This window comes from Martes martes, assembly GCF_963455335.1.
Source record: "Martes martes genome assembly, chromosome: 7".
Classification (NCBI taxonomy): Eukaryota; Metazoa; Chordata; class Mammalia; order Carnivora; family Mustelidae; genus Martes; species Martes martes.
The window spans coordinates 66,556,666-66,583,071 of NC_137894.1; the positions used below are offsets into that span (position 1 = coordinate 66,556,666).

The window sequence follows — 26,406 nt, forward strand, 5'->3', positions numbered from 1 at the left end:
ACTCGCAACAAGAAAGGGCTGAGCTGTAAATTGAAACACTGGAACCAGTTCCCATAGTGTTTCCACGTTTCATGTTTGGCAACTGCTGGGTTCCTGACAAAGGGCTGCTTGCCAGCTTTACGATGCATATCAAATGAATGCTTACAGCCGCAGGGCCCGAAGTAAGTGTATGCTGTTCCATGGAAAATCTGCATCTTAGCATTGCCAAGTGTTTGCTCCAGGGTTTCATGCAAAATTAGTTTTTTAAGGGCGGTTTAGTAACTTATTGAGATCATCAAGCAACATTACTTTGTTTGGAGGTGTGAGCGTAGCCAAGGGCAAGAGTAATTCTTTCTAATGCAACTTATTTAACATCCATGAGTTTGGGCCATAATCTGAACTTTAATCAGATCTTACATTAGTCTTCTCAGTTTCACGCTTATTATAAAATTGTAAAATATGGAGAACCCCATCTTCTGCTAAACTGTATTCTACTTTCAGATATCAGCATTGTTTTAATAAGGACTTTTTCTTTAAGTAGTCCTATCCGACTTTAAGTGGGTGTCTAGCGGGTTTTCCTTTGAATGAAGGTTTGTTTGTCATTGTTTTAGTTCTCAGAAAGTAGACTTTAGTGAGTTGTAGAAATTTATTACCACCCTTACTCAGTTTTACTGGCCTTTGCTGTGAACTTAAAGCTAAATGAGTTAAGTCATCTTCTGGGTCCCATGTGGAGTCCCTTTATTGGGTAAGAAAAGAAGCAAATCCAAGTAGTTTCACCATGATGTGGGGATAGTCTGGGGAAAAAGACTGAATACACTTTCTAGAGGAGATCCTGGGAACAAAGCCAGAAGGAAGCTGGAGCCATGAGTCACAGTAGCTACAGCCCTTGGGTAGCTGCTCTAAGGCCATGAGTTTGGGCTCTCTCTTCCCCAAAAGCCGATAGTAGAATAAGCCATTAATGCCATTGAATTGTTCTTCCCTGTCTCAGAGACTTTGGCTGGGGCAAGATAGTTTCTAATAAACATCAGGCATGGAAGAAAGGTATGAAACAGGTATGACCTGAAGCAAGTCATTTATACTCCATGAGTTTCATTTTCTCATCTCAAAATGAAGGAGCTGGATTAATTGTCTGCCAATCAATTCTTTGAAGATAAAGCTAAAGAACCTTGCTGTCTAAGCAACACAAATTGAGATAGGCTAGGGTAGTGCAGTAGTCTCCAGACTGTGGAGTGCCTAAGAATGACCTGGAAAGCTGGGTTACAAAACCACAGAATCCTGGGATTCACTTTGAAAGATTCAAACTCAGTGGGTCTAGGCACTTTTTTTTTTTAAGATTTTATTTATTTGAGAGAGAGAGGCACAAGCAGGGGGGGCAGCAGGCAGAGGCAGAGGGAAAAGTAGTTTCCAGGGTGAGCCCAACGTGGGGCTCAATCCCACCTGAGCTGAAGGCAGATGCTTAATGGATTGAGCCACCCAGGCGCCCTGTGGGTCTGGGCATTTTTAATAAACACTTCAGGTCTTTCCTGAAGCAGACGGTTCAACTCTCTTGGAGAAAACTACAAACTGAATGTTCCAGAAGTTGCCTCTTATCCTGGGATTTTATGTTTGATTGTGAGAGAAAAGTAAATCTCTTGCCGTTTAAATGTATAAAGCTTTGTTCTGGGATTTCAAATGTTTTACAGAAATATATACAATGTAAGAGAATAAATAAGAATTGTTAGGAAAATAGAAGCAAAGGGAAAATAAGGGTAGGGAAGTAATCAGAGTAGGTTTAATGTCCTGAAATGCAAACTATATAGTTCTGCAAAGTTGCTGGGGTCAGCTGAACCTTTGACATCAAAAGTCATCAAAACAAAATCAGAAGCAAAATAGTGTGCAAAAGATAAGAGGAAATTATCTGTAGGGGTACGAAGAACTGAGGCCACATGGTGAGTAGCGATGATCCCTTGCAACAGATTCGAAGAATTTAGTGCAACTCTTTCTTACAACACCAAACTTTGTCTGTAGGGTCCAAAGCAATATGGTCCAAGTTTACATCTCAGGCTTATAGTTAGCCTCTTACTACTGCACTTCAAACTGTGAAATAGCCTCGAGACTTCTTTTAGAGCCAGGATATAGCTGGGAGCTTCAAAAGAGGCAGCCTCCAGTACCCTGTTTCCATTTCTGTCTGTCTTTCCTCTCCTCCACTTCCCCTTCTCATGGCCAGAGAGATCACGGCCTCTCATCTAAGAGGGAACAAGAGAATCTGCACCAACAGTTAGGGAGCATGCCAAACGGACCCCGGGGATGGCATTCTGGCTAGAGCCAGGGGGATTTCAGTGCCTGTGCCCCCAAACTTCTTTCTGCAACATTGGCAAAAGACAGCCTAATAAGAGAAAAACATTCACAACAAGTTTCTTAAGTTACACATTGTGGGTACACACAAGAAGACTCAGCAGTGAGTAATTCAAAGGAGCGGGCTTACATAGCATTTTAACAAGAGAACAAGATTTTCTTAGAGAAGTCACAAGACAAAGGGAAAGGACTGAGTTTCTAGGGTGGCAGATTGTGGGAAGGCAGATGCATGTGGGGACTACTGGAAAATCAGGAGTTCGTTATGCAGGTTCCTCTGGTGCTCCTCCAGCTGATAAAGGTCTAGAATTGGCTCTGATGTTTAACTTCTGTCCTTCCTGCTGTAGAGGAAAGTAGAGCCACTTTACAAACTTACGTCTTGCTTTTAGGCAAATAGGGGGAAGCATCTGCTTTTTTTCTTTTGCCTTTAGCTCAAACTAATTTTTCTGCTAAAGGGGTCCATTTCAGGGTGGCAGATTCGCTACCCTTCAGTATCCTCCTGACTGTGTCCTTCCTGAAACTGAAAGCAGCGTTGCCTTTCTCTGAATCTGGTTTATCACTTCCTCTCTCCTAGAATCGTTGGCCTTCTGTGCTGTAAGTTGCTTGAGGGCAGCTTTTTTCAGTTCATTTTATTTTTCCTTGCATTTGTCTTGCTACCTGACACCTGGCTGGATGTATAGTAGACTTTCAATAAACAACAGCTATTGTAACTATTGTGGACATGGGCCAAAAAAGCAGGGCCACTCAGTGTGTCGGCCACTTTACACGTGTCTCCTTTCTAATTCCATTGCCACGTTTGGCTCAGAAAATAAGTAACTTGCCAGAGGTCGCATAGCCAATAAATGAGTATAGTTCCATTTGATTCTTTCCACTTTACTTATCTGCCAGATGAACAACTTGTTATATTGTATGTAATTTTCCATCCCACACGACCAAATGGACATGAAAAGAGAGTTACCTGGAAGGATGAACATTTACTCTTCAGTTATATGAGCAGCTTGGAATTGGATGGACCAATTGTTATGTTTGTAGGTATCTAGAACAGCATAAAAAATGGGGTTCTGTCAAATTTTGACCAGCCATCGTTGTTCAATTGTGGGCAATTTTTGCTGCACATCTTAGCTCTTCAGTTTCTAGGATCTGTGCTGCTACAGGCAGAAAACTTCAAAGCTGAGAATTTACTCCGGTGATTTCCAGCCAACTTGTTGATTTCAATGTGGTCCTTTGGTGATTACCCTAGACTTGCTGGCTTTTATGTAAACGATCTAATGGATTGTTCCACTGTTTAATTGCCTTTATTTTTCCTCTCTCAACTGAGGTCTTGGTGTGATTATCATCGGCTTAGCCGTGACAGTGACTGGTATCACTGGTTTATCCACCTCTGCTATTGCCACAAATGGATATGTCAGAGGAGGTAATTAGACTTGTGACCTGCATGATCATTTGTAAGGTAAAGGCAACACAGGCTCAGATAGTTCACCACTGACCTTTCTGGAGTGTTTTCAAAGGTAATCCAAGTTGGTTCCTTTTTTTCCCCCTCCAGGCAAGACAGATGCAAGAAAAATGGGGAAGGATTTAACCTTTGTCAAACCCCCAACTCTCTCATGCAGGTTCCTCTCGAGCAAGAGAGAAAGTCAAATGTCATGTTTTCTCTTTTCGCAGCCGGGGTAGTTTCTCTCCCAGGACACCAGCGTAAGTCAACTTTTCCTTTCCAGGGCACCTTTTAGATTGTGTTTACTTTTGGAAGCCATCCTTCATCGTAATGAGCAGGCCTCGGACTTGATCTTTATGCCAGGCAAGCCTGTTTCTCCCGAGTAGAAAGCAACTCCACAGGGGCCCAAGGCGTGGACGTGAAAACTTAAAGCAGAGGCAGTGTAGTTTGCAGCAATAGGGAACCCAAGTAAGGAAAGTAAAACGTACTGTCTTTTATCTTTCATTGCTAACAGGTCTTGGAGTTCTCATAATTCTTCTTTCCACCATGGTAACTTCTATTACCGGGTTGTCAACTTCTGCAATAGCGACTAACGGGTTTGTTCGTGGAGGTAACATTTCTAAGATACCTAATGTCCTCATCGCTTGCCACGGGTAGGAAAAGTTTTTATATATTTCTTTTTGACTGGAGCAAGCAAGGAGCCCACTGTTCTTGACACCGGATGCAGAAGGAAACCTAAGGTACGGTGAGCTCAGTCCTGGTCCGTGCCACTCAGCAGAGGGATCGCCTCTAATGGACCTCGAGGGCCCACTGCAACTCATAGTTTCCAGGTGCTCAAATTCCTCTGACGAATGTTTTCTTTTTCGGGCTAGTCGGCAAGCCTCTTGCCGGTGTTTCTAGGGAAATGATTCCTGGACGTGGCTTCAGCTTTAAAGTTTAGTACATTTCAGGTGCTTCCAAGACCTTCATGGACTGGGATCTTTTAGAACATTTCAGGTTTTTTCATGGGGAGACAGACCCTTCGGTGACAAGACGCAGACTGCTGCCTCCTCAAGTTGCTGGGGTCCTCCTGACCTACTGGAGCCAAACTCCTTTCTTGGGGGATTTTGCAGGTCTCGGAGTCATCATCATCGGCCTGAGTGTGGTGGTGACAACACTCACAGGTATTTCTATGTCCGCTATTTGCACAAATGGAGTAGTAAGAGGAGGTAAGTCAATTCATTTACTTATGACTACAAGCTTGGCTTACGGAGTAAAATCTACAGTTGGTTTAATGTTGGAAGTAAAATTTTCATATTCATAATTAGTCCCCAAAGTTTTAAAGTAAAACGAACTAACCCAAATGTAAACATCAAGGCAAAATTCTCTCAACTAAAATTAAGAGATCTCCAGAAGGTTTTCTTTGACCCGTTTCCTGTGATTAAACATGTTTATAGAGAGTGACTAGGTGTCTAGAAAGAAGGCATAAATAATTACAGTAAAATACATGGTTTCTTTGTGCCTTAGCTGGGCCCGGCTGGCCCTCTCCCAGGCCAACTCAGCACCCCAGCTGACACTCCCGGTTTAGTAAGCCCTGAGTTCTCCCCAACAGGACATTCCCAGTGGCCCCCAGGCCTGAAAAGATCCTTCAGAAGAAAATAGAAACAACTAAACAGAACAAAGAGTTACTTTTAAATCATCCTGGAATCAGCAGGCCTAGGCCTAAAATGAAGAGGGCGAGGTTTATCATTGCTTCTAATTCCTGCCTTCCCCCTCCCACTCTATTTGGCTCCTGGGGCTGCAACTTGGGGACTTTATCCAGCTTTCCCTACCCAGGGCCTTCTAAGAGCACCCTCCCTCCCACAAATACACCCCACTCACAGCTTTCCCTGCCCCTCTCTCCTTTTGACCAAGCCGAAGTAACTGCCTAGTTAATTTATTTAATGACCTCTAGACAATGGAGGCAATTCACTCCACCCATATAATTGGTTACATTTCCAAAGAGAGCTTTGACCCTTTAACCCAGAGGAGTTACTACAGTGGAGGAAATTCCTTTTCCTTAAAAGATAGGTTTTTGGGGGTGCCTGGGTGGCTCAGTGGGTTAAAGCCTCTGCCTTCAGCTCAGGTCATGATCCCAGAGTCCTGGGATAGAGCCCCATGTCGGGCTCTCTGCTCAGCAAGGAGCCTGCTTCCCTGCCCCTCTCTGCCTGCCTCTCTGCCTACTTGTGATCTCTGTCTGTCAAGTAAATAAATTAAAAAAAAAAAAAGATAGGTTTTTGTTTTGTTTTAAGATATATTTGTCCAGTGTCTTTCTTTCTTTCCTTTTTTTTTTTTTGTTTTGTTTTTGTTTAAGATTTTATTTATTTATTTGACAGAGAGAGACACAGCGAGAGAGGGAACACAAGCAGGGGACGAGGAGAGGGAAAGCAGGTTTACCACGGAGCAGGGATCCCAATGTAGGGCTCCATCCCAGGCCGCTGGGATCATGACCTGAGCCAAAGGCAGATGCTTAATGACTGAGCCGCCTAGGCACCCCTCAGTGTCTTTCCCCTACCAATTCTGCCCACCTCCAAGACTAACTCAGTATAGGAAGTCATTAGTTTCCTACCGTCTGTCAGAGCTTCTAGCTACCTAGGCCTCTCAACACCTAGTCTTTTTTTTACCTGTTCTCACTACCCTCTAGGAGTAACCAGGGCAACTCAGTCTTTCATGTGTACAGAAAGAAGTTCATAGACACATATAGAACGATCTTTTCAAGGTCCAAAAGAGAAGCGATTGTTCCAAACCTACCTTTCTTCTCTTTTGCCACCCCCATACACATATGGGTATTTGGCAATAATCATGCCTTCTTGAGCTAAAAACATAGAGAACCAATTCCAATTTACAGGGTGGATAATCAGATACCCCCCCTTTTTTAAAAGGTTAATTTCTTTATTTCATGGTGGAGGAGCAGAGGGAGAGAGAAATTTTAGCAGACTCAGCTGAGAGTGGAGCCCAACATTGGGTTCAATTCCACCACCCTGAGACCAGGACCTGAGCCAAAACCAAGAGTCGGTGCTCAACCAACAGTACCACCCAGGGGACCTATATACAGACACCTTTTAATGCAGCAAATACATACAAGAAAAGTACACCAGTAAGGAAGTTAGAATAGCAATGATAAACTTCACCTACTTCATTTTCTGCCTAGGACTGCCTGCTCCTGGAAATTTCAAATATAAAATTTTACTTTGGTTACATTATTGATTTGAACTCACCAATGAATTTTTTTTAGAAGGCAAGGCATTTTGTTTTAGTAAAGTTTGCTGTAGTCTTATTTGTATACAATTTGAATACAATTGGCTTTTGGTAAATCAGAACTTACCAAATCAGGATAATTCTACTGTGTTCTATTATAGTTCTCAGAGTACAAAGAAAGGATGGCTAACTTATTCATTAAAGTGATACAAGATTCTCAAAATCATTGGGAAGTTGCAATATTTTTTATCAGAATAAAAATTATTCAAAATTGGAGCACCTGGGTGGCTCAGTGGGTTAAGTCTCTGCCTTCGGCTCAGGTCATGATCCCAGGGTCCTGGATCGAGCTCCACATTGGGCTCTCTGCTCAGCAGGGAGCCTGCTTACTGCTCCTCCCCCACCTACTTGGGATCTCTGTCTGTCAAATAAATAAATAAAATCTTTAAAAAATTATTCAAAATTATTTGGTCATAGATACTAAATCCCTTAGCAGTTCCTCAGAGTAAAGCATGTTCATTTTGTGTTTTAGGTGGGGCCTACTATCTTATTTCCAGAAGCTTAGGGCCCGAGTTCGGTGGGTCTATAGGCTTGATCTTTGCTTTTGCCAATGCTGTGGCTGTTGCCATGTATGTGGTGGGATTTGCTGAAACAGTGGTAGATCTTCTTAAGGTAATTAAAAGTTTTTCTTTTCTTCAGCCACGTAAGATAACTCAGTTCAATTTGCCTTTTCAGGGCACTAGGGGATATCATTATGGCAGGATGAGAGGAAATAGATTTATTCTGTAGAAGGCGGAAGTTGGATATAGTTGAAGGAGCTTTAGGCTTGGCATCAGAACTGGCTTGAAATCCTGGCTCTCATATTGATCCCCTGAGAGATTCTCAGAGAGAGGGCCAGTCCCTCCATTCATCTGAACATTGTTTTTCAAATCTATCATATGGGTTAATAATACTGTTCTATAGATTTCATAGAAATGTGGTACAGAACAGATAATATACATGAAATACTGTGTAAAACATGAAACAAAAGATAAATAATGGATGCTGTTATCAGCAGCAATATTACTACAATGAGTATTGATTTCCAAATGAAAGACAGTTCAAACATTAGAACAACTCACTGCAGAAAACTAAGCATTTCCTAGTTTAAGTACATCATCTAGTCGGTCTGTCTTTGAGAGTGTTAACTAGCTGGTAGGTGAACTAACTTCTAGTTCTCCTTTCAATGGTAGTGATAGCATTCACTGAATTCAATTAGTAGCAGTACCTTTGTTTGAAAATTAGATAAGTAAATGGGTGGATTATACAGTTCATAAGTTATGTGATCTTCAAGAAATGTGTTATCTGGTTTATGGAGTTTGTTATTTAATTGAATATCGCTTATTTTCCAATATTCACATTGAAAATCACTCATTTTTATTTCTCTAAGATTCTCCTTGAGACACAAAAGTAGTCATTCTTCTGAAACAGAACCATATGTTTACATGTGGCCATACTTATCTCAGTGCTACAATAGCTTTAGAAGCTGTGACTAGAATGAGCATCTAGAATTTCCAACTTCCAACCTTGGCTATCCATGGCCTGTTATTACAGGACAAAATAATGTTAATCTCTGATTTAGGAACAGCTTGTTTTTCCATGATCCTATATGGTCATTAGTGCATAGTATTTCTTCTTACTATTCAATTCTGCAATAAGACATACAGGTAAAAAAAACAAAACAAAAAAACACCTCCATCTCTAACCATTTTCATGAATTTTGTTTTTGTTCCAGGAGAGCAATTCAATGATGGTGGATCCCACCAATGACATCCGGATAATAGGCTCCATCACAGTAGTGATTCTCTTGGGAATTTCAGTAGCTGGAATGGAATGGGAAGCAAAGGTGATTTTCTCAAAATGATGCTATCAACCACCGCTGCTGAGGTCTTGACCAAATTGCAGGAATAGAACAAACCCCATATTCAAAAAGAATTGTTGTTATTACTTGCTATGGCAGAAGCTGCAGGTTAGCACTGGAGGGAAATCCAAGCCCTCCAAACACACGAGGTCATGACTTCCCACTCATGTGTCACATGATCGGGCCTGCCCTTTGTCCTTCTTTGTGCTGTCATCACCTTGACAGAGACACCACGGTTGCTGCCATCTTCACACCCAGGCCCCTTATGATCGTAACAACAGTCCACACTGGAAACTTGTGTCTCCCAGTCCCACCCCTGGTGTCTCATTTTCCAGCTGACTGTGGGTGCTGAGGCCCAAAGGAAATGGGCTTCTCTCACATGTGATGGGAGAAGGGCAAAGAGGCAACAACTATCATTCTCCTCCGAGATACAGTATTTCGGGAGTAAGTCCTGGAACTAGACACTAGCTGGATTTAATAGTAGTAATACAGCAAATTTCTGAATGGTAGGAGCATGTCTTTTGTCTGATTTATAACTCTCCAGTGACTGATATAATTGCAACTGGTCTTAAGTCCCTGGAGATACCGTACCTAGACTTCAAGAGGTCTCCAGAGATTGAAAAAGTGGCCAAACCCACCCACCTTCATAAGGCAATGAGAAGCATTCCTGTACAGCATTTGTTTGTGGATTATGTATTCACACATCAAACCAAAATTAATTCAGTGATTATTAGGTGCTGGGCATTCTGCTAGGTACTGGATATTCAGTGGTGACCCAAACGGGCACAATCCTGGCCCTAGTTGAGCATATGGTCTGTGGGGATATGAGTAATGATCAAGTAGATAAATATAGAATGGTAAATTGTGAACATGCTTTAAAGGAAATAAACGGGGTACTAAGATAGAAAATATGGGGTATCTACTTACAATGACTTTGTTCCCTGAGGGAGGCAATGTAGCTTCATGGTGATAGAGGGTAGGTTTAAAGCTCTGACTTTGTTGCCACAGCACCTAGATTTGAATCTGGTTTATATGGTATGACCTTATAAGGTATGACCTTGAGAAAGGTGCCTAACCTCTCTGTACCTCAAGGTCTTTACCTTTTAAATGATGATAACAATATTACCTACTTCATACAGTTATTGGTGATATTATTTATCTTAAAAAATACTGATAAAGTGAAATCTGTCTGTTATTGTAAGCCCTCCATTAATGTTAGCTGTTATTATTTAGATTCAGTGGTCAAGAAAGTCCTCTCAGAGGAAGTAACTAAGACGTAAAAGGATGAGAAGAAGGAAATAGTTACCCAAAGCATAAGGAGAAGTGTATTCCCTACAGAGGGAACGGCATATAGGAGTGCCAAGCCAATAGACACTTGAAATGTCAGCAGGGAGAGAAGGGGGACAAAGAAAGACAATTCAATTGGTCAATCTTGCAAACCACTTGTGCTGGGCACACATGGGTTGTCCGACACCAAGTGTACAAGGCATCTCAGAACTCTATGAATTGTGTGTCAGTAATGCAACTTCTGTTGCATTTAGCACCGGGAAAGGAAAGAATCCATAGGCACTCCACCTAGAAAAGAAATACGCTATCAGCGATAAAACTCTGGGCTCCATTTATATTCCTGAGGGCACTGCAGTAAGTTACTCACATAGTACTTGGAATGTTTTTGAAATGTCACCTTCAAGTGCCCACGCACATGCCGCCATTGAAAATGTAACTTCTACACTCAGGTCAGATAAGTCTTGTTAAGATGCCATTCTGTAAGATAACACTATTACCAACTCTGGATAGTAGTTCTAATCAGAATAACCACATAGAGTCTTTGTCCAGTAGACTTCCTGCGGACATGACTTTTATAACTGTATAAAAAGTTGTTCATTCTAAGCTGGTCTCCTTTTACTTTGCCATTCTAGGCTCAGGTGATACTCCTGGTCATTCTCCTCATTGCTATTGCAAACTTCTTCATTGGAACCGTTATTCCGTCCAACAATGAGAAGAAGTCCAGAGGTTTCTTTAACTACCAAGGTATGTGTCACAAATGAGTTGCTTTGCAATCAATGGTTCTCCGCTGCCTGCCTCCATCCATCTACCCTTGTAACCCCCACATCAGTCATTAGAATCCCAGTGTGATCCAGGGAGGAGCCTGGGGTTAGTTAGACTCAGGAGATCCAGAGTGAGTCTCAATCCTACTGCTTGCCAGCGAGACTGGTCACCTAACATGTTTGAGGTTCAAATTTCCCTGAGGTAGTGTGAGTGATAGCAACTTCCTGAGGGGATTTTTGAGAAGTCAATAAGATAGTGGATGCAAAAGCGCTTTGAAAACCTTCAAGTATGGGACAAATCGTTGTTGCCATCAAATAGTAGAAATAGAGTTGTATATGCAAGGAAAAAGAACATAGTTCAGACAGTTTGTTCAACCCCTGAGAACACTAATAATAACATAATCATTTTCCTGCTAGACTTTTTTTTTTTAAGATTTTATTTTTAAGCAATCTTTATACCCAATGTGGGGCTGGAACTCACAACCTGAGATCAAGAGTTGTATGCTCCACCGACTGAGCCAGCCAGGTGCCCCCTCTGCTGAACTTTTTTGCACCTTGCTTATCTATAGTATTACCTGGTTAAGCATCACTGTCAGGTTTGCAAGCACAAAATATTGTATGAGGTGGCATAACATCCTGAGGGGATGTCACAAAGCATGAAATTCTCCTCCACCTCTGCACGACTTCCTAGCTTTCCGCTCTAGCTTACTCAAGAATCCACTGCTGAGATTTAAAAAATATTTCTGTTCATCCTTTATTCAGTCACTAGTGTCTGTTTCCTTTTGGCATCAGATCACCTCTTTCTTCCTGATTCTTTTTCTTTATAAAGTTTGTCTTGTTTTTTCGCATATTAACATCCTTTTCCTTCTATTCTTTTCCCTCCTTCTAGCTCTTGCTGTACTTTTTTTCATGACTTAATTTTTTTTTCCTTATTTCTGCATCATCCTAGATCTTTTGTTGGTGTTTTTCTTCCCTTCTTTTCTGTTTTTCCTCTGCATTTTTCCCTTCTCATTTAAGTAATGTGTTGAGACCCCTATGGGATAGTATTATTTTATGACTAAAGTTCCTTGCTACTATCATTCTCCTACATATGAAAACTTGACATAGAATTTAAGATCTAATCTCTGGGAGCAAGGAGCGGGAAGGTTAGAACATAAGTAGCAAAATTTTAAGATAGTTTCACCCACCCCCTACAATTTAAAAAAAAGCATGGAAAAGCTGTGTTTGGTTAGAATATTTATGCACGTAAGAAAGGAGTTGTGTACGTAGAAGGCAGTGTACATGTGTGGTATACTTGTGAATATGACAGCACGGTCATGAGAAAAATTCTCCATTTGCCTCTTTTTCAGTCTTCTAGATTCAAAAATATCTGGAGGCCTGAGTCTCTGTTGGCACAAAAAAAGTTTTCAGAGTTATATCCTAGAAATCTAAAACCTTATGATACATATACTGACTCTTGGCAAATACTAACATGAGGTTCATCAGGAATATAGCAACATCTTCAGATTCATCCCATTTAGAATATAGGGACTCATTTGCATGATACATTGATAGAAGCTAAAGGAAACTCTATCTCCTTTTCTGTAAAGAAAGTCTACAAGATAACATTCTCATTATTTGTGTTGCAGCATCAATATTTGCGGAAAACTTTGGGCCAAGCTTCACAAAAGGGGAAGGCTTCTTCTCTGTCTTTGCCATTTTTTTCCCAGCAGCTACTGGAATTCTTGCTGGTGCCAATATCTCAGGAGACTTGGAGGTACGTCGTTTTCCTCTGCTTTTGTAATCCTGGGAAGTGGTGGTGCCGTTGGTGAGCAGCGCGAGCTATAGAAGTCAACAGTGACCATAATTCTCTATCGATGTTAAGACCAAAATTTCTGTAAGGGTCCCCATTAATTTAAAAGTTCTCTCTTTTAATGCCAAAATTTTTAATGCCAGACCATCCTATTTCTGATAGTCCATCCTTTTGGATGGACTTATTCAGTGATATCGGAAGGGTAGAGAATATTGGAAAGTGTGTAACATTTCCAACAAAATGAATATGGCCCAGTGGAAAAAACATCAGAACCAACCTTTCTCTTTTAAACACCTAAGGAACAAAAGCACATAACATTCAGGGAAAACAAAACAAAACAAAAACACCCTCCCCACTCTCCCTTCAAAATCACTTTATTAGTGAATTTTTATGTCATTACATTCAGAGATATATTCACTCATTTAAATGGTATTTATTTAGCATTGCATTCATATTAGTTTATGTTAAGTACTATAATGAGCACTGTTAGAATATTGGTTTGAATGTTATATAAAAGACGGGTAGTACTGGCCTAAACAAGATAGCAGTTTATTTTTCTAGTGGATAAAAATCTGAGCTCATAGGCCATGCAGTCGACTAAGAAAAGTCTGTTCCAAACAGTAGACCAGGATCCCAGATGACCTCCCTTGATTTACCACTCCCTTATGGTTTGCCCTCACCTGCAAGATCCAAGATGACTAGTCAATTCCAAAATCATGTTCCAGCCCACAGGAAGAAGAGTAAGGAATAGAGGGCAAGCAATTCCTGAATCTTGCATATATTACTTCTGCTGACATTCCATTGGCCAGAATTTAATCTCTGTGACCTTGCCTAGTTGCAAAGAAGGCTGGGAAATGTAGTCTCTAGCTGGGCAGCAATGTGACTAGAATTTTAGGGAGTTCTTGTGTTAAAAGGAGGAAGGTGAGAATGATTATTAGGGGGCAGTAAATAGTCCCTACCATATACACAAAAGAAGACACAGGTTTTACCTCAATACACTTATAATCAACTTTGGAAGACAAGAAACATTTGTAAGAGCCGTGAAGAGACATGTATAAATGAAAAATCATACGTACTGTTTAAATAAGTTGTGAACTAAACATAAGAAACAGGTAATTGTTAAAGCCGGGATGATTTCCTCAAGGATGTTACTTTGAAGTGTGAACTGAGAGCAAAAGCTCAATACTGACTGTTGGTGAGAAAATATAAGCGTATTCCAGGTAGAGAAGACTAAAGAAGAGTTTAGGCATGGGGATTTGGGAAATAGTAAGGGATCCCTCACAATTTAATTGGAGAAGTCCTGACAAGGCTGGATGACCTTATAATACAAGGGGAAATCGCCATTGGTGGGACCGGAGCAAGAGGTGCTTACCCCGGAATGTAAGCCCGTGAGAGTGGGGACCTTGCTTTTGGTTATACTCATTGTTGCCTCCTCAGAGCTAGGAAGATTTCAGTAAATATTTATTTAGTGAACGAATAAAGGCATTTCGATTTGTCATATTAGGGACCACAGTGCTATGGTAAATTCTTGAGCTGAGATATGGCATAAAATAGATTATGTGGAAGCTCAGGAAAGTAAGTAACTTGTTCAAAATGATTTTAGTAGTTAAATATCACTGCTTAATGAAATTTAGCTATGTATGTGGAGCTGCTGTGTTCTCAGATTTGGAAAAGTATCAGAGGTCACTGATCTAAAATTCTGCAGGGACTCCTGGGTGGCTCAGTCGTTAAGCATCTGCCTTCGGCTTGGGTCATGATCCCAGAGTCCTGGGATCGGGTCCCACATTGGGCTCTCTGCTCAACAGGGAGCCTGCTTCTCCCTCTGCCTGCCTCTCTCTCTGACAAATAAATAAAATCTTTTCTAAAAATAAATAAATAAATAAATAAATAAATAAAATTCTGCAAAGTGTAAGCACACATTTAAGATTTTATTTATTTATTTGACAGAGAGAGATTACAAGTAGGCAGAGAGGCAGGCAGAGAGAGAGAGAGAGAGAGGGAAGCAGGCTCCCTGCTGAGCAGAAAGCCCGATGCGGGGCTCGATCCCAGAACCCCGAGATCATGACCTGAGCCAAAGGCAGTGGCTCAACCCACTGAGCCACCCAGGCGCCCCTAAGCACACATTTAAATGAGAGAATATTACACTTTCCTTAGAAACAAGTCATCAGTTCAGCTCAGCCAACATGTCGCTAGGCACTGGGAAAGCAAAGAAGAACTCAGTCCTCCAAGCTGTTCATGGTCTAAGGTGAAGACAGACTTCCTCTGTCTGAGTCATGAGGAGCAAGAACAGAATCATGTGCAAAATGTAAGTTGAGGATGTGGTTGACCCTCAGGAAACAGTTATCTAGTAGATTGTATATTCTGTCTTAAGAAAAAAATATAACATCTCATGAAGAAAGGTGAAGGAAGGTTAGATTTTTTAGGTTACAGCCAGGGAGATGGAAACTAACATTTAGAGTGAAAACTAAGAATTTGTTGAAGTCCTGGTCTCTGTTTAGGGGAAAGGGAGCCAGAGCAGACAGTGTGAATATATGATCATACATTGAGATACTGACATCCTAATTTATATTGGGTCAAGTCTGACCCTTAGGTAAATTCTAAGTAAGTAATTTCGGAGTTCATAGCAGGTAGTTCTACATGAAGACTAAGTTTTCATGTTTGAGGTACATGACTGTCTTCCACCTTCACACCTCATATATCTATATCTATATCTATATCTATATCTATCTCCTTTCTTCCCATTTAATTTAATCTTCCCTTACACTCAGATCACAAGAAATAGTTAATAAAACAAAACTTGAAACACAGCATGAATTGGGAGATTGGGTGGGGCTCATTTCAGCCACAATTAATTACCTTCTTCTTCCTTTGACATGCTGTTCCCCTGCACCTGTTGGCCCAAAATCACTTTTGTAGACAACAATTTGGAAGGAGGAGGCTAGGTATATATGCAGCAGAACCATTCCTCTGTGCAAATATTCCTAAAAGAGTGGGAAGGGATCAATATTCAGAGTGGATCCACAGAGCTGACTTAGTCTCATTAAGGGCAAATTCACTGGTAGAGTTATTTCCAGGTGTCAGGTTGGAAATTTACCATGAGTTGGTCTCTCTGATGGATTTTGATCAGCAGATTTAAGTTAAAAACAAAAACAGAAAAGCTGGGGCGCCTAGGTGGCTCAGTGGGTTAAAGCCTCTGCCTTCGGCTCAGGTCATGATCCCAGGGTCCTGGGAATGAGCCCCACATCGGGCTCTCTGCTCAGCAGGGAGCCTGCTTCCCTTCCTCTCTGTCTCTGCCTGCCTCTCTGCCTACTTGTGATCTCTGCCAAATAAATAAATAAATAATTAAAAAACAAAACAAAACAAAAAAACAGAAAAGCTCGAACTTTGACTTCATTTATTGCATATTTGTAGTACTACATCTCAGATCCTCTGGTGGGGAACTAATATCTACTGAGATAGTGCCTCCCTCAATTCAATATTTATTGACTCCTACTATATGCCAGGCCCTGTCTTTTATAAGCAAGAATACATTGAAATCTCTATTTAATAATTCTTATTAAAAAAATAATCCCTGTTAAGATGAATTCAATTATTTAGAAGTTATGCTGCTTGGAAATTGATTATGCTATGATTTAGCTCCCAAAATAGGATATAAAATGGTATGTTATATATGATGTGAGTTCAGTCCAGTAAATTTATATACATGCATAAGCAAAAGAAAAGCCCATTTTCTGGTATAAGCTTAAATTTGCCTCTTTCTTTATGCCTGCTTATGGAAATGAAATGTCTCCCATTGCAGTCATTCCTGAACTAGATTCCAAATGGGAAATTTGAGGGATTGGAGAACTTAGCAGATCATCCTTTTTGCTTCAAGGTTTGTTTATTTCTTTAAGGCAAACCTAAGCTTAGTACAAAACTAATACCCATATACAGATACTGTCAAGGTGCATCAATGTGCAGAGTGTGTTTGTGTCTTTCCTCTAATACTTTAAGGTTTGACATATCTGCATGAAATTCACAGGAGATAAAGGGGAGGGAGACGCATCAATGAGTGAGTTAGCTGGTCTACTTTTCTATAAAAACTCTGTCCTGGACAGTTAGAGATCTCTTCTATTCAGCACAAAATTCTAGACATTTCTTTTTTCACCTTGAACACCTGTTCTTTGTCGAAAAGGAACTCAGGCTCACCACTTTGCCATTTGCTTATCTTTTCTTTTGAAACTGCCTCAGGAAGGGTAGCCTAAACATTGGAAACACAGTAATAACTCCAAGTCATTTCTGTTTCTTACTGCACCCTGTCTCTTCATCCCACCATGTTGTTTTTCCAAAGGATCCCCAAGATGCCATCCCCAGAGGAACCATGCTGGCCATTTTCATCACCACTGTTGCCTACATAGGAGTTGCTATTTGTGTAGGTAAGTTGTGTGTCTCTGGAGTCCAAATGCCAGAATTACAAGGAGTCTGGTCATACATGTCCAGTGGGCTTTCAGGGGATCATAAGTAGAAAGTTTTTTTTTTTTTAAAGACAACATTTTTAATTCCCCTCCTGGGCGCTTTAGGAGTTTGAATATAATTAAGCTGTAATACAGGCGCCTCTGGGTCAGGGCTAGGGTAGAGTTAATCAGATTGTTATTCTCCCTGAACACAAAGAGAATCCCATGTAGCTACTCTAGGTGATAATCCCACCGTCAAAGAAGCCACCACTCCCAGCATCCACTTCCCTTGCACTGGGAGGCAGGTGAGAAACAAGCAAGAGAAATGAAGCCAGGAACAAAACGAGACAAAAACAAAAAAAAGAAAAGCCTGAGGAATGTATGAAAGATATAGAATTGATAGTTGTATCTCCTCCTGGCACTACTGTCCCTAATATGGAAATGTCACTGTCACCGGTTGGCAGGAAATCAGAACAAGATCCAGCTGCCAGCCGTGTGGGTGGTCAGCCCCCACATTGCTCACTAAGCAGAAAATATGTGGATGCACCTGCTATTTCTAGGCAGACTTTCGTTCCACCTGCTGCCGCAGCCACGCCTCCTCCTGGCTGGGGGTCACCTCATGCTTTTCCCGTAGGAGGAGAGGAAGAAATGTGGAACATTCAGAGAAGGAAACTCTTTTCTGTGCACACTAGGGAATATAGCTCCCCACTGCGGAAGCCCGAATGACCATTTTAGTGAAGGGCACATCCCAATTGTCTGCCTAAAGGAAATCAGGGAAGTGCATTTATCTTACATTGGTTTCTGTGGAGAAAAGCAAAACAGTTAACTGAGACTCTCGCTTCTCTCACTGTCTCTTATTTAAGGAAATTGGATAATGTTAGGTATGTTGCTGTGGCACTTCCAAGTTTAGTTGCATGTAGAGAGATTTTATTCCAATACTTATAAAAGTGACACATTTTTAAATGACATTGAAATCACCTTAAGTTAAATTTCCCAAATGGTTTCCCAGCTCACACAATGTAAAAATGAAGGAATGAGTAAAGTTATAGACCTGATTTCAGAGATTCTTCCAGTTTTTGCCTGGGAGAAGATTCCATTTCTATACTTTTCCCTGGAGAAGAGGATAGTCTTGGGGTCCTTGGCCTGTCATTAGTGCAAATTATGACTCATGGCTTGGCTTCATGGAAATTTAGGGAGTTGTATTATGCAGAAGTCAAAAAGTGTGATACCCAAAAAGTCAGTTCAACAAAAATTAACAATGTAAAAAGGTAAAATCTGGAACAGATCATTTTGCCTGGTAAGCAACATTCATAATTTCAACTGTTTAAGCAGAGGCTAGGAGGCCACCCCTCAGAGCTATGTAAACAGGATTCCTGCACTGATTATTTCAACTCGAAGATCCTGTCGTTTCTAAGTCTTTCACAGATTCACAGGATATGAATTCCATGGATAAAATTAAGGGTTCCCATTAGTACCTGTCACTGGGACTGCTCTTAAAGTTATTAGCAAGGCATGAAAACTCATACCAGCTGGAGTTTGAAGAGCAAAATAAACAGTTTTACTGTTTGGGATTTAGTTTGTAAAATATTTATCCTTCAGGTAGTTCAGAAAAGTTTCTACATATTTCTCACATATATTCATATACTTCCATAATCCTATCAAATACATAGCGGCAGAGATTATAATTATAAAATTCCTATGGATAGTTATTGAAAAATATATATCGAGGATCTTCAAAAAGTTCATAACCTTTTGATCTAGGGATCTATCCTAGATCTATCCTAGAGAAATATTTTGAAATCAAGAAGAAAAAAATTATGCACAAAGATGTTCATCATAGAATGTTTATAATGGTAAATAATGAAAATAGCAAAATGGATAAAAGTAATAGAATAAACTGACACTTGATAGAATATTTTTTGACCATTATTATTACTAAGGAAATTTCAATATTTTATCCCGAAACATTTTTTTATTATTTAAACCTTTAAAATTCTATATAAAGTAGAATTATAACAGTTTAAAAAATTATACACTACCATCAGTTGAAAACAAGGGCTCAGTTCTCTTAATTACCAGAATTCAAAAATGCCATCCCTTAGTTCTCTCGCAGATGAGGAAATAAATTGTTCTACCTGAAAAACACCTAGCCAGTAGCACCAAGCTAGAAATATGAATTTAATATTATGTGCAAAGCACTGCCATGTGCGTTTCAGAAAGTAAGAGAGTTCCAAACCCTAAGTATCTTGCAAATGTAGGTGAGAGCTTGGACCTAAACCCCCCAAGGCAGTAGAAGTGGCAGACTGTCAGAGTCAGGGGGCGCTCTCGAGTCTCTGAGGATGGGTACCTCCAGGTACCGTGTCCCCAGGTTGACAAGAGAGGATTGCAGTGGACCCGCACCAACTCAAATTAAACTATGTTTTCGGGAGAAAATCCTATGGGAGCAGAACCTTTATTAAGAACTGACGAGCCACCCTTGTTTCCCCAGGGGCCTGTGTGGTCCGAGATGCCACTGGAAACATGAATGACACCATCATTTCTGGGATGAACTGCAATGGTTCAGCAGCCTGTGGGTTGGGCTACGACTTCTCAAGATGTCGACATGAACCATGTCAATATGGGCTAATGAACAATTTCCAGGTTTGAAGAGAAAAAAAAATGTTTATTGCTATCGTTTTCATTTGTAGAATGTCACATGTAGTATAATGAAACTTCTGAGTTTGCAACTGATTGACTATTGGTCCATTTGAATTCAGCATAGAACGATTCATGTGTGAGGGAGGGGAGCCCTGCAGACATTAGGCGGCAAATCCTGTGGTTGCATTTCCTGTGGTGGGGAGATAGCAGGCAGTTGCACGAATTGCATCACCAGGGAAGATTGCTGCCTGATATACGGCATCTTCCAATCAATGGTGCAAGATTTCATGGTGGGGAGAAGGAGAGACTTAGATAGTTAATATGTGGACTGTATTTCGTGCATGGATCTCAGTTTCGGGAAAGCCCCTGACGTGGTCCTGGAGTGCCTGGAAGACAAGGCCAAGAGGGAAATTGTGAGTGGCAGAAGGGGAGGTAAATGAGGGGGATGGGACAAGGGAAGTTGGGGAAACTGGGTCTGAATGACTGGTGGGTGGAGGGAGCGGCAAATTTGTCATGAAGGCTTCATTCATCTATTTTAACAACCAACAAAGAGGAATTAACTCAGCCGAAGTCATGATTCCAAAATATGACTTAAATTGATAGAATCTCATCATGTCTCAGATCTAAAATTATATTTAATGAGCACAGAGAAAGCAAAGGTTTGAAAAGCCTCGGTGTGCAGGAAGAACAAGAAAGGCAAAAGCTTTTCAAAAGACAGGTACACAGCTGAGCCCTCCCCAAACCTTATTAAAACACCACTTTGTGCTCCATTGAGTTTCCCATTGTCAAAGAAACATGCCCACAAAGAAGGGGGGGAAATGTTGTCCAAGTCCTTGAAACCATTTCCTTCTTTATTCTTTCCAGTATCTTCTGCATGTATTGTGGTGAGCATTTCCTGTTTTCATAAAAAATGACAACAAAATGGCCATTTCCATTTTGAAAAAACAAATATTAAGAACTTGAGAATGAAGCAGTGGAGGGGCAAGGGTGCAGAAATCTGGTTAGAAGAAATTGGCTTATGACGGAGATTCCAAATCATGGAAAGTGGAAGGGGAAGCATTTGCATAAGATTTTGGCTTGGTTTGTCTGTCTGTTTTTTAATTGTGTGTTGGATGAGTCTCCTTACTGGTGCGTCTTTTCTCAAGGTCATGAGCATGGTGTCAGGGTTCGGCCCCCTCATCACGGCTGGCATCTTTTCTGCAACGCTCTCCTCAGCCCTGGCCTCCCTCGTCAGCGCGCCCAAAGTGTTCCAGGTGATAGAAGCCAAGCACACGTGCTTCCCCCTGTGTCTGTTCCCACTGAACGTGGATCAAGCTGAAACACTCGTTCTCACCAGCCATCATTTTCCATCATTTTCTGAAAGAGTTTAACGTTTGCATCTGGCTCAAATGCTGTCTGCCACATAGTCAAGATCGATTCAAATAATATAAAGAATGATAAACTGCAGTGTTAACGTGTGCCTGTATTGTGTATCGCTTCATCTTTCTCCAAATCTTCTTGTTTGAATCACCTAGGGAAAATGACTGTGCATAGATCTAAATGACGAATTTCTCCCCTTCTTTTCCATTAGGCTCTGTGCAAGGACAACATCTACAAAGCCTTGCAGTTCTTTGCAAAGGGATATGGGAAAAACAACGAACCCCTGAGAGGATACTTTCTTACTTTCGTTATAGCCATGGCGTTCATCCTTATCGGTTCGTAGTTTTCTTGTCTTACTGAAAGCCAAAGCATTCTTCTGATTACTTGTAGGGTTTTCCTTTTAGATTGCGGAATTACCTGTTTTCTGTTTAATATCCCAACTGGGACTATTGGAGTCTGACTAAGACGGAAATGAGGAATCCTAGTGTGTAGAGAGCGTTTGAGGACTTGAGGTAGACTTTGGACTTTAATCTCTTCTTTGAATCCAAATGTTGAAAATCCATCCAAGCAAATGCAACCAAATCCTTCCTCCAAGCTGCCCGATATCGTCTAATTCCAGAGCCTTCCCCAGCTGCCACCTGTTTCTACATCTCCTGAGCTGGCAGCTACTGGGAGAATTAAAGTGTCCTTTACAAAATGTGGTCCATTGACCACCTATATCAGAACCAACTACTTGGGGTTTGTTAACAAAATGATTTTTCAGACCCAACCCCAGAGTTAGAATCAGTCTCTGGGGATAAAGAATCTGCATGTATACAGGCTCCTCAAGAGATCTGTAGACCACTGAGGTTTGAGAACCACATGCCCAGACCATCATCTCGACTCCCTCTCCCTTAGTGATATAGAAACAGCTGCATAATCTTGGAGAGGCACGTTCATCAGCTGGAGCCTGTGCATTCCTCATTCCTCCCTAAGGTGCCACCTTTTTTGGTGAGCATATCAGAGGAAAAGAAGCAAAAGGCAAGGTCATGTGTGATGCCACTCTGTCTAGCAGGGCAGACCCTTCCTCAGCACAGTGGCGCCAAATAGTAAAAGCCCCTCATCATCACATAAACTCAGAAAGTGGCTGTAATTTCTAAATCCTTATAAGATTTGTACACGGTTGAAGAGGGGGAAGGTAGGACTATGTTTGTTAGATTTTTAAGAAATTAAACAAAAAGTGATTATGCACAGAAATATCCCATTACATAACTTAAACTTTAAGACCTCAAATCATTGCCCTATTATGCATTTACGTGATCAAATAGCCAAAGTCAATTAAATATTATCCTTAAAAATTGCTCAGATCAACCTAGATGAGCTTCATTGCACAAGCTTCATGACAGCTATTTTTGCCGACTTCCTTGCTGGCATCTAGGCTCTAGAATCACACCCAGCTGCCACCTGCATTTGCATCACTGAGGTTGATAAATGAGAATGTTTCTAAATTATTTCCTATATAGCAAACCATTCAGCTAGGATTAAATTACGCTGATATTTAGCTACTGGGGTAAACATTTTTTTTGGCAAACGTTGAGAGGTAGAACTCTCTAGAAATGTTAAGAAAAGGGCAAAGGACGAGCAAGAGTTCTGAGAGTCAGGGAGAGCAAGCTGGGCATAGAAATTTCCAGTTAGGCATTTCAGGTGCCCCTGTATTTAACTAATGTGTTGCCCTGCAGAGTTTTTTGCTTAGATCCACAGCAGAGAAAGATTGCAGGATTTGGTACGTCTGGAAGAGCAGCAGGGGAGTTTATCATCTGCCCAGTCGCCAAACCCTCTACCCACGCCCATCTGAATGTTTGCTAGGTAGAAGTCTTGTCTGTCGTCTATTTTCTCGTTGGGAGGTTTTCTTGCTCCTTGCTTTATGGAAACCCTGACTGAGAATATATTTTTAAATGAATGCAATCCCAAAGAAAAATCACTAACTTCTTAAACTTTGACAGATGCTAGCTATGTTTTCAATTTCCAAATAAAGTCAAGCTTCCAGGCTCTGACAGCTGTTCAGCCCCTGGTCCCATAAGTCACACGGACACGCTTGCTTCTGCTTCGTTCACAGCGGAACTGAACACCATTGCTCCCATCATCTCCAACTTCTTCCTGGCCTCATATGCACTTATTAATTTCTCCTGCTTCCATGCCTCATATGCCAAATCTCCGGGTAAGTTAACTCTTCAAAACTGAAAGAACCCTAAGCAGACAGTTAGTTTGTCTCAATAAGATGAAAGAAATCGTGAAAAGTGATCAATCTGTGTTTGTATGTATCCTTATATCCTAGTGGGCAGCGTAATCCACTTTATTTTGGTGACTTGGGGGTTGACTTCTGAAATAGAAAAAGAATCATTTGAGCAATGGCCTTTTTGACCAACCGTAAAGTCAATTTTCTCCTGCGGCAATAAATTATTCATTGCAAGAGAAACCACATTTATTTCAGCAGTAGAAAAACACCACTATTTATTTCCAGGGTGAAAGTGACCACAGAAGTGGAATAAATGTATATATTTGAAACTTCCTTACTATCAATTTGTTTCCTGCCCATGGTGCAGAAGAGAAGGATGAGTAGTTCCCATAATTACCTGCTGAGTATAGTCAATGCAGATTCGCGCTGAAGCCAGTGACATCCCTGCCCTCCGCAGACTGTGGTTGAAAGAGGTGCAGAACTTCACACCGAAGAACCTTCCCTACCTCACCACCTCCCACCTCTTCCTCGCTTTCATTGGCTGTTAGAATTCCTTCTGCCTTTCCACCAGAATAGACACTCCTCACTGTTGACCTTCAGAAAGTTCTTCCCCATGAGGGTCTTTATCAGGGATATGAACGCATTTCCACTCTGTTAGAGCCTGCTGTGGTCTCCAGCTTCCTTTGGAAAACCTGCTGCCAATAAGACAGAATATGGATGGAAGGGAAGCTTTCGTCCACCCAACGTCGCTCGGCTCCAGATGATAACTGAGGAATTTTTATTTCTGTTGTGTTGTCTTCTTTTAAGCAGAGAACAGAAAGTCCTAGCTGGTGAATACAAGTTATAGAAATGGGTGCCTCTGCACCATGTTATGTTCATCTTTGAAAAACAAGATGAAATAATAGAGTAGGTAAAGGAAAGACCGGAAAGGAAGGAGCGAAAGGGGAAGAGAGAAAAGGAGAGAGAGGAAAAGAGCAGACCACATAGAGACAAGTGATACACAAACCCACAAAATGACACACACACAGTGCCCCTGCGACACACACACAGCCAGACTCAGAGAAATAAGGGCATTTTCATTGATGTCCTCAAAGTGCTATTTCCATCTTGTGGCCACTTCAGAAATTGCTCCTGAAGACTTAGAAAGCTCTGTATTTTGGCAACTCCAAATTTAAAATGTCCATTGTCCAAATGCCCTTCAAGTCGGAGCTTTTCCAGCTTCTGCATGGCAGGGAACTAAGAGAACAGGGGACACTCCCATGCATATACAAACCGTGAGAAATATTTTCACTGTAAAATGCAAAATCTTATGAACGCATCGGGTTTAAGAAGCCATTGCTGAGACATGTCTCCTTCTTTCCCCATAGATTATTATTTCTGAAAGGGCAAATACTATCCTCTTAAGGGAAAGAACTAGCAGGAAGTTAGTGGCTTGACTTTTGAGGATACTCTGCCTTTTCCATTGAAACAATAAGCCCATTGTCTTAACTTCCTCTTTCTTGAGCCACCAAGGCGTTTCCCCCCATCCTTCCCACCAGACCCCACTCTTCTCATCTCTCCTGCCTCCTTTCAGCTCCTGATGGTAGAGATAGGAGAGGCTTACGGTCTCATAGTTGAGGAAGATGATTGGGGCGTGCGGGACATAGGAAGAAGCCATAGATGACACTTTTTCGGTATTTCACAGCGTTCTCATTTGGTATACTTTCCTAAGCTAGGGGCCCAAGATCACAGGAAACTAATAACGGAATTGCGAGCTTGACCCAAACATTCTGATTTTTATGCTAAGAAAAACTGTTGCCTGCATTTTAATCATATGCGGTGATATGAAGCCATAGTATGAAAGTTTTTCTTATGCACCGAGACTTTTTTTTTCAGGATGGAGACCTGCATATGGAATTTACAACATGTGGGTATCTCTTTTTGGAGCTATTTTGTGCTGTGCAGTTATGTTTGTCATCAACTGGTGGGCAGCTGTCATCACCTACGTCATTGAGTTCTTCCTCTATATCTATGTGACTTACAAGAAGCCAGGTAAGACAAGGACTGTATGGTGGGGGTGGGGGCGTTGAAAGCACTTCTCAACTACCTATTCCTTCAACAAAGGTATATTGAGCAGCCCCTATGTGCTTAGGTGTGCCATGTGGACAGTGGATATTAATAATGTAATACAGCGTAATATTTAACTAGGCTGAGCATCTATTATAGACCATGCACTCATTGAATCCTCACAGTAATGCTCTATATTAGGTATTATTAGACCCATTTTACAGATGAAGAAACTTGATCACTTGCCAAGGTAGCAAGATGTGATGGAGCTGACATTTTAAGTAGAGTATAAGTTAAGTAGCATACCTAAGGTACACTAAATACCTGGTTCATAGTCAACACTTTAGACAATATTAATCTTTTTATCTCCAGATCATTCCCCACCATTTCCCTACTCTTCCAAGTAAGACTAGGGAAATGATTCTATCTGCCCTCTGGAGTAAATCTGTACATTCCCACCAGGGACTTCCTGATGGGAGGTTCCATCTAATTTTTTTTTTTTTTTTTCAAAAAAGGGTAGGGGAAAAAAGTGGGTAGAAAATGGTAGTACTTACCTCCCTCATGACGAGGATTAGGTACTAAAAGATCAAATTCAGAGGCTTGCTGAAACCTCTTCATGGATACCCCAAAAAGTAAGAATTCCTGAGCTATTCAAAATAGCTCATGATCTGTGTCTCCAGAAATGCCTCTTTTCAATCCAAGAATTTATGAAGACCTTTTGAATTTATTTAGGGGCTAACCATTTATCCAAGTCTATCCACTTGCAATTTGGTTATCACATAGCCTCTCTCACCAGGCAAAATTTCAGCTTTAAAGTCTGATCCTTAACTGGAAAGAGCCATCTCACTTCTAAAAATTCATAAAGCGTTCATAGAAGGACACAATGCTCTTTCTAGGAAATACTACGTTGTGTTTTCTCTAATTTGGGCACTCCTCACTGATGACCTAGCCAAGGAAAATCATAGAAGGCAATGGCTTATAGAAATTATTCACAGTATACAGAGAGAAAGGTCAATGCTTG

At 41.0% G+C, this 26,406-nt stretch overlaps 1 protein-coding gene across 3 annotated transcripts in view; it reads left to right on the forward strand.

Moving 5' to 3' along the window:
- SLC12A1 (solute carrier family 12 member 1) overlaps positions 1-26,406 on the forward strand; it is a gene marked incomplete at both ends in the record, with an annotated part of 83,565 nt that overhangs the window by 12,711 nt on the left and 44,448 nt on the right. Inside the window, 11 exons of one of the 3 annotated variants that reach the window (XM_080807407.1) lie at positions 3,629-3,724; positions 7,488-7,627; positions 8,730-8,840; positions 10,775-10,886; positions 12,532-12,659; positions 17,026-17,110; positions 19,617-19,768; positions 20,911-21,018; positions 21,336-21,459; positions 23,220-23,321; positions 25,215-25,370. In XM_080807407.1, coding sequence (XP_080663533.1) covers positions 3,629-3,724; positions 7,488-7,627; positions 8,730-8,840; positions 10,775-10,886; positions 12,532-12,659; positions 17,026-17,110; positions 19,617-19,768; positions 20,911-21,018; positions 21,336-21,459; positions 23,220-23,321; positions 25,215-25,370 — 1,314 coding nt within the window. Of the gene's footprint in view, positions 1-3,628; positions 3,725-4,256; positions 4,353-4,854; positions 4,951-7,487; positions 7,628-8,729; positions 8,841-10,774; positions 10,887-12,531; positions 12,660-17,025; positions 17,111-19,616; positions 19,769-20,910; positions 21,019-21,335; positions 21,460-23,219; positions 23,322-25,214; positions 25,371-26,406 lie in introns of all 3 variants that reach the window. The other 2 variants (XM_080807405.1, XM_080807406.1) reach the window with 2 other exon arrangements.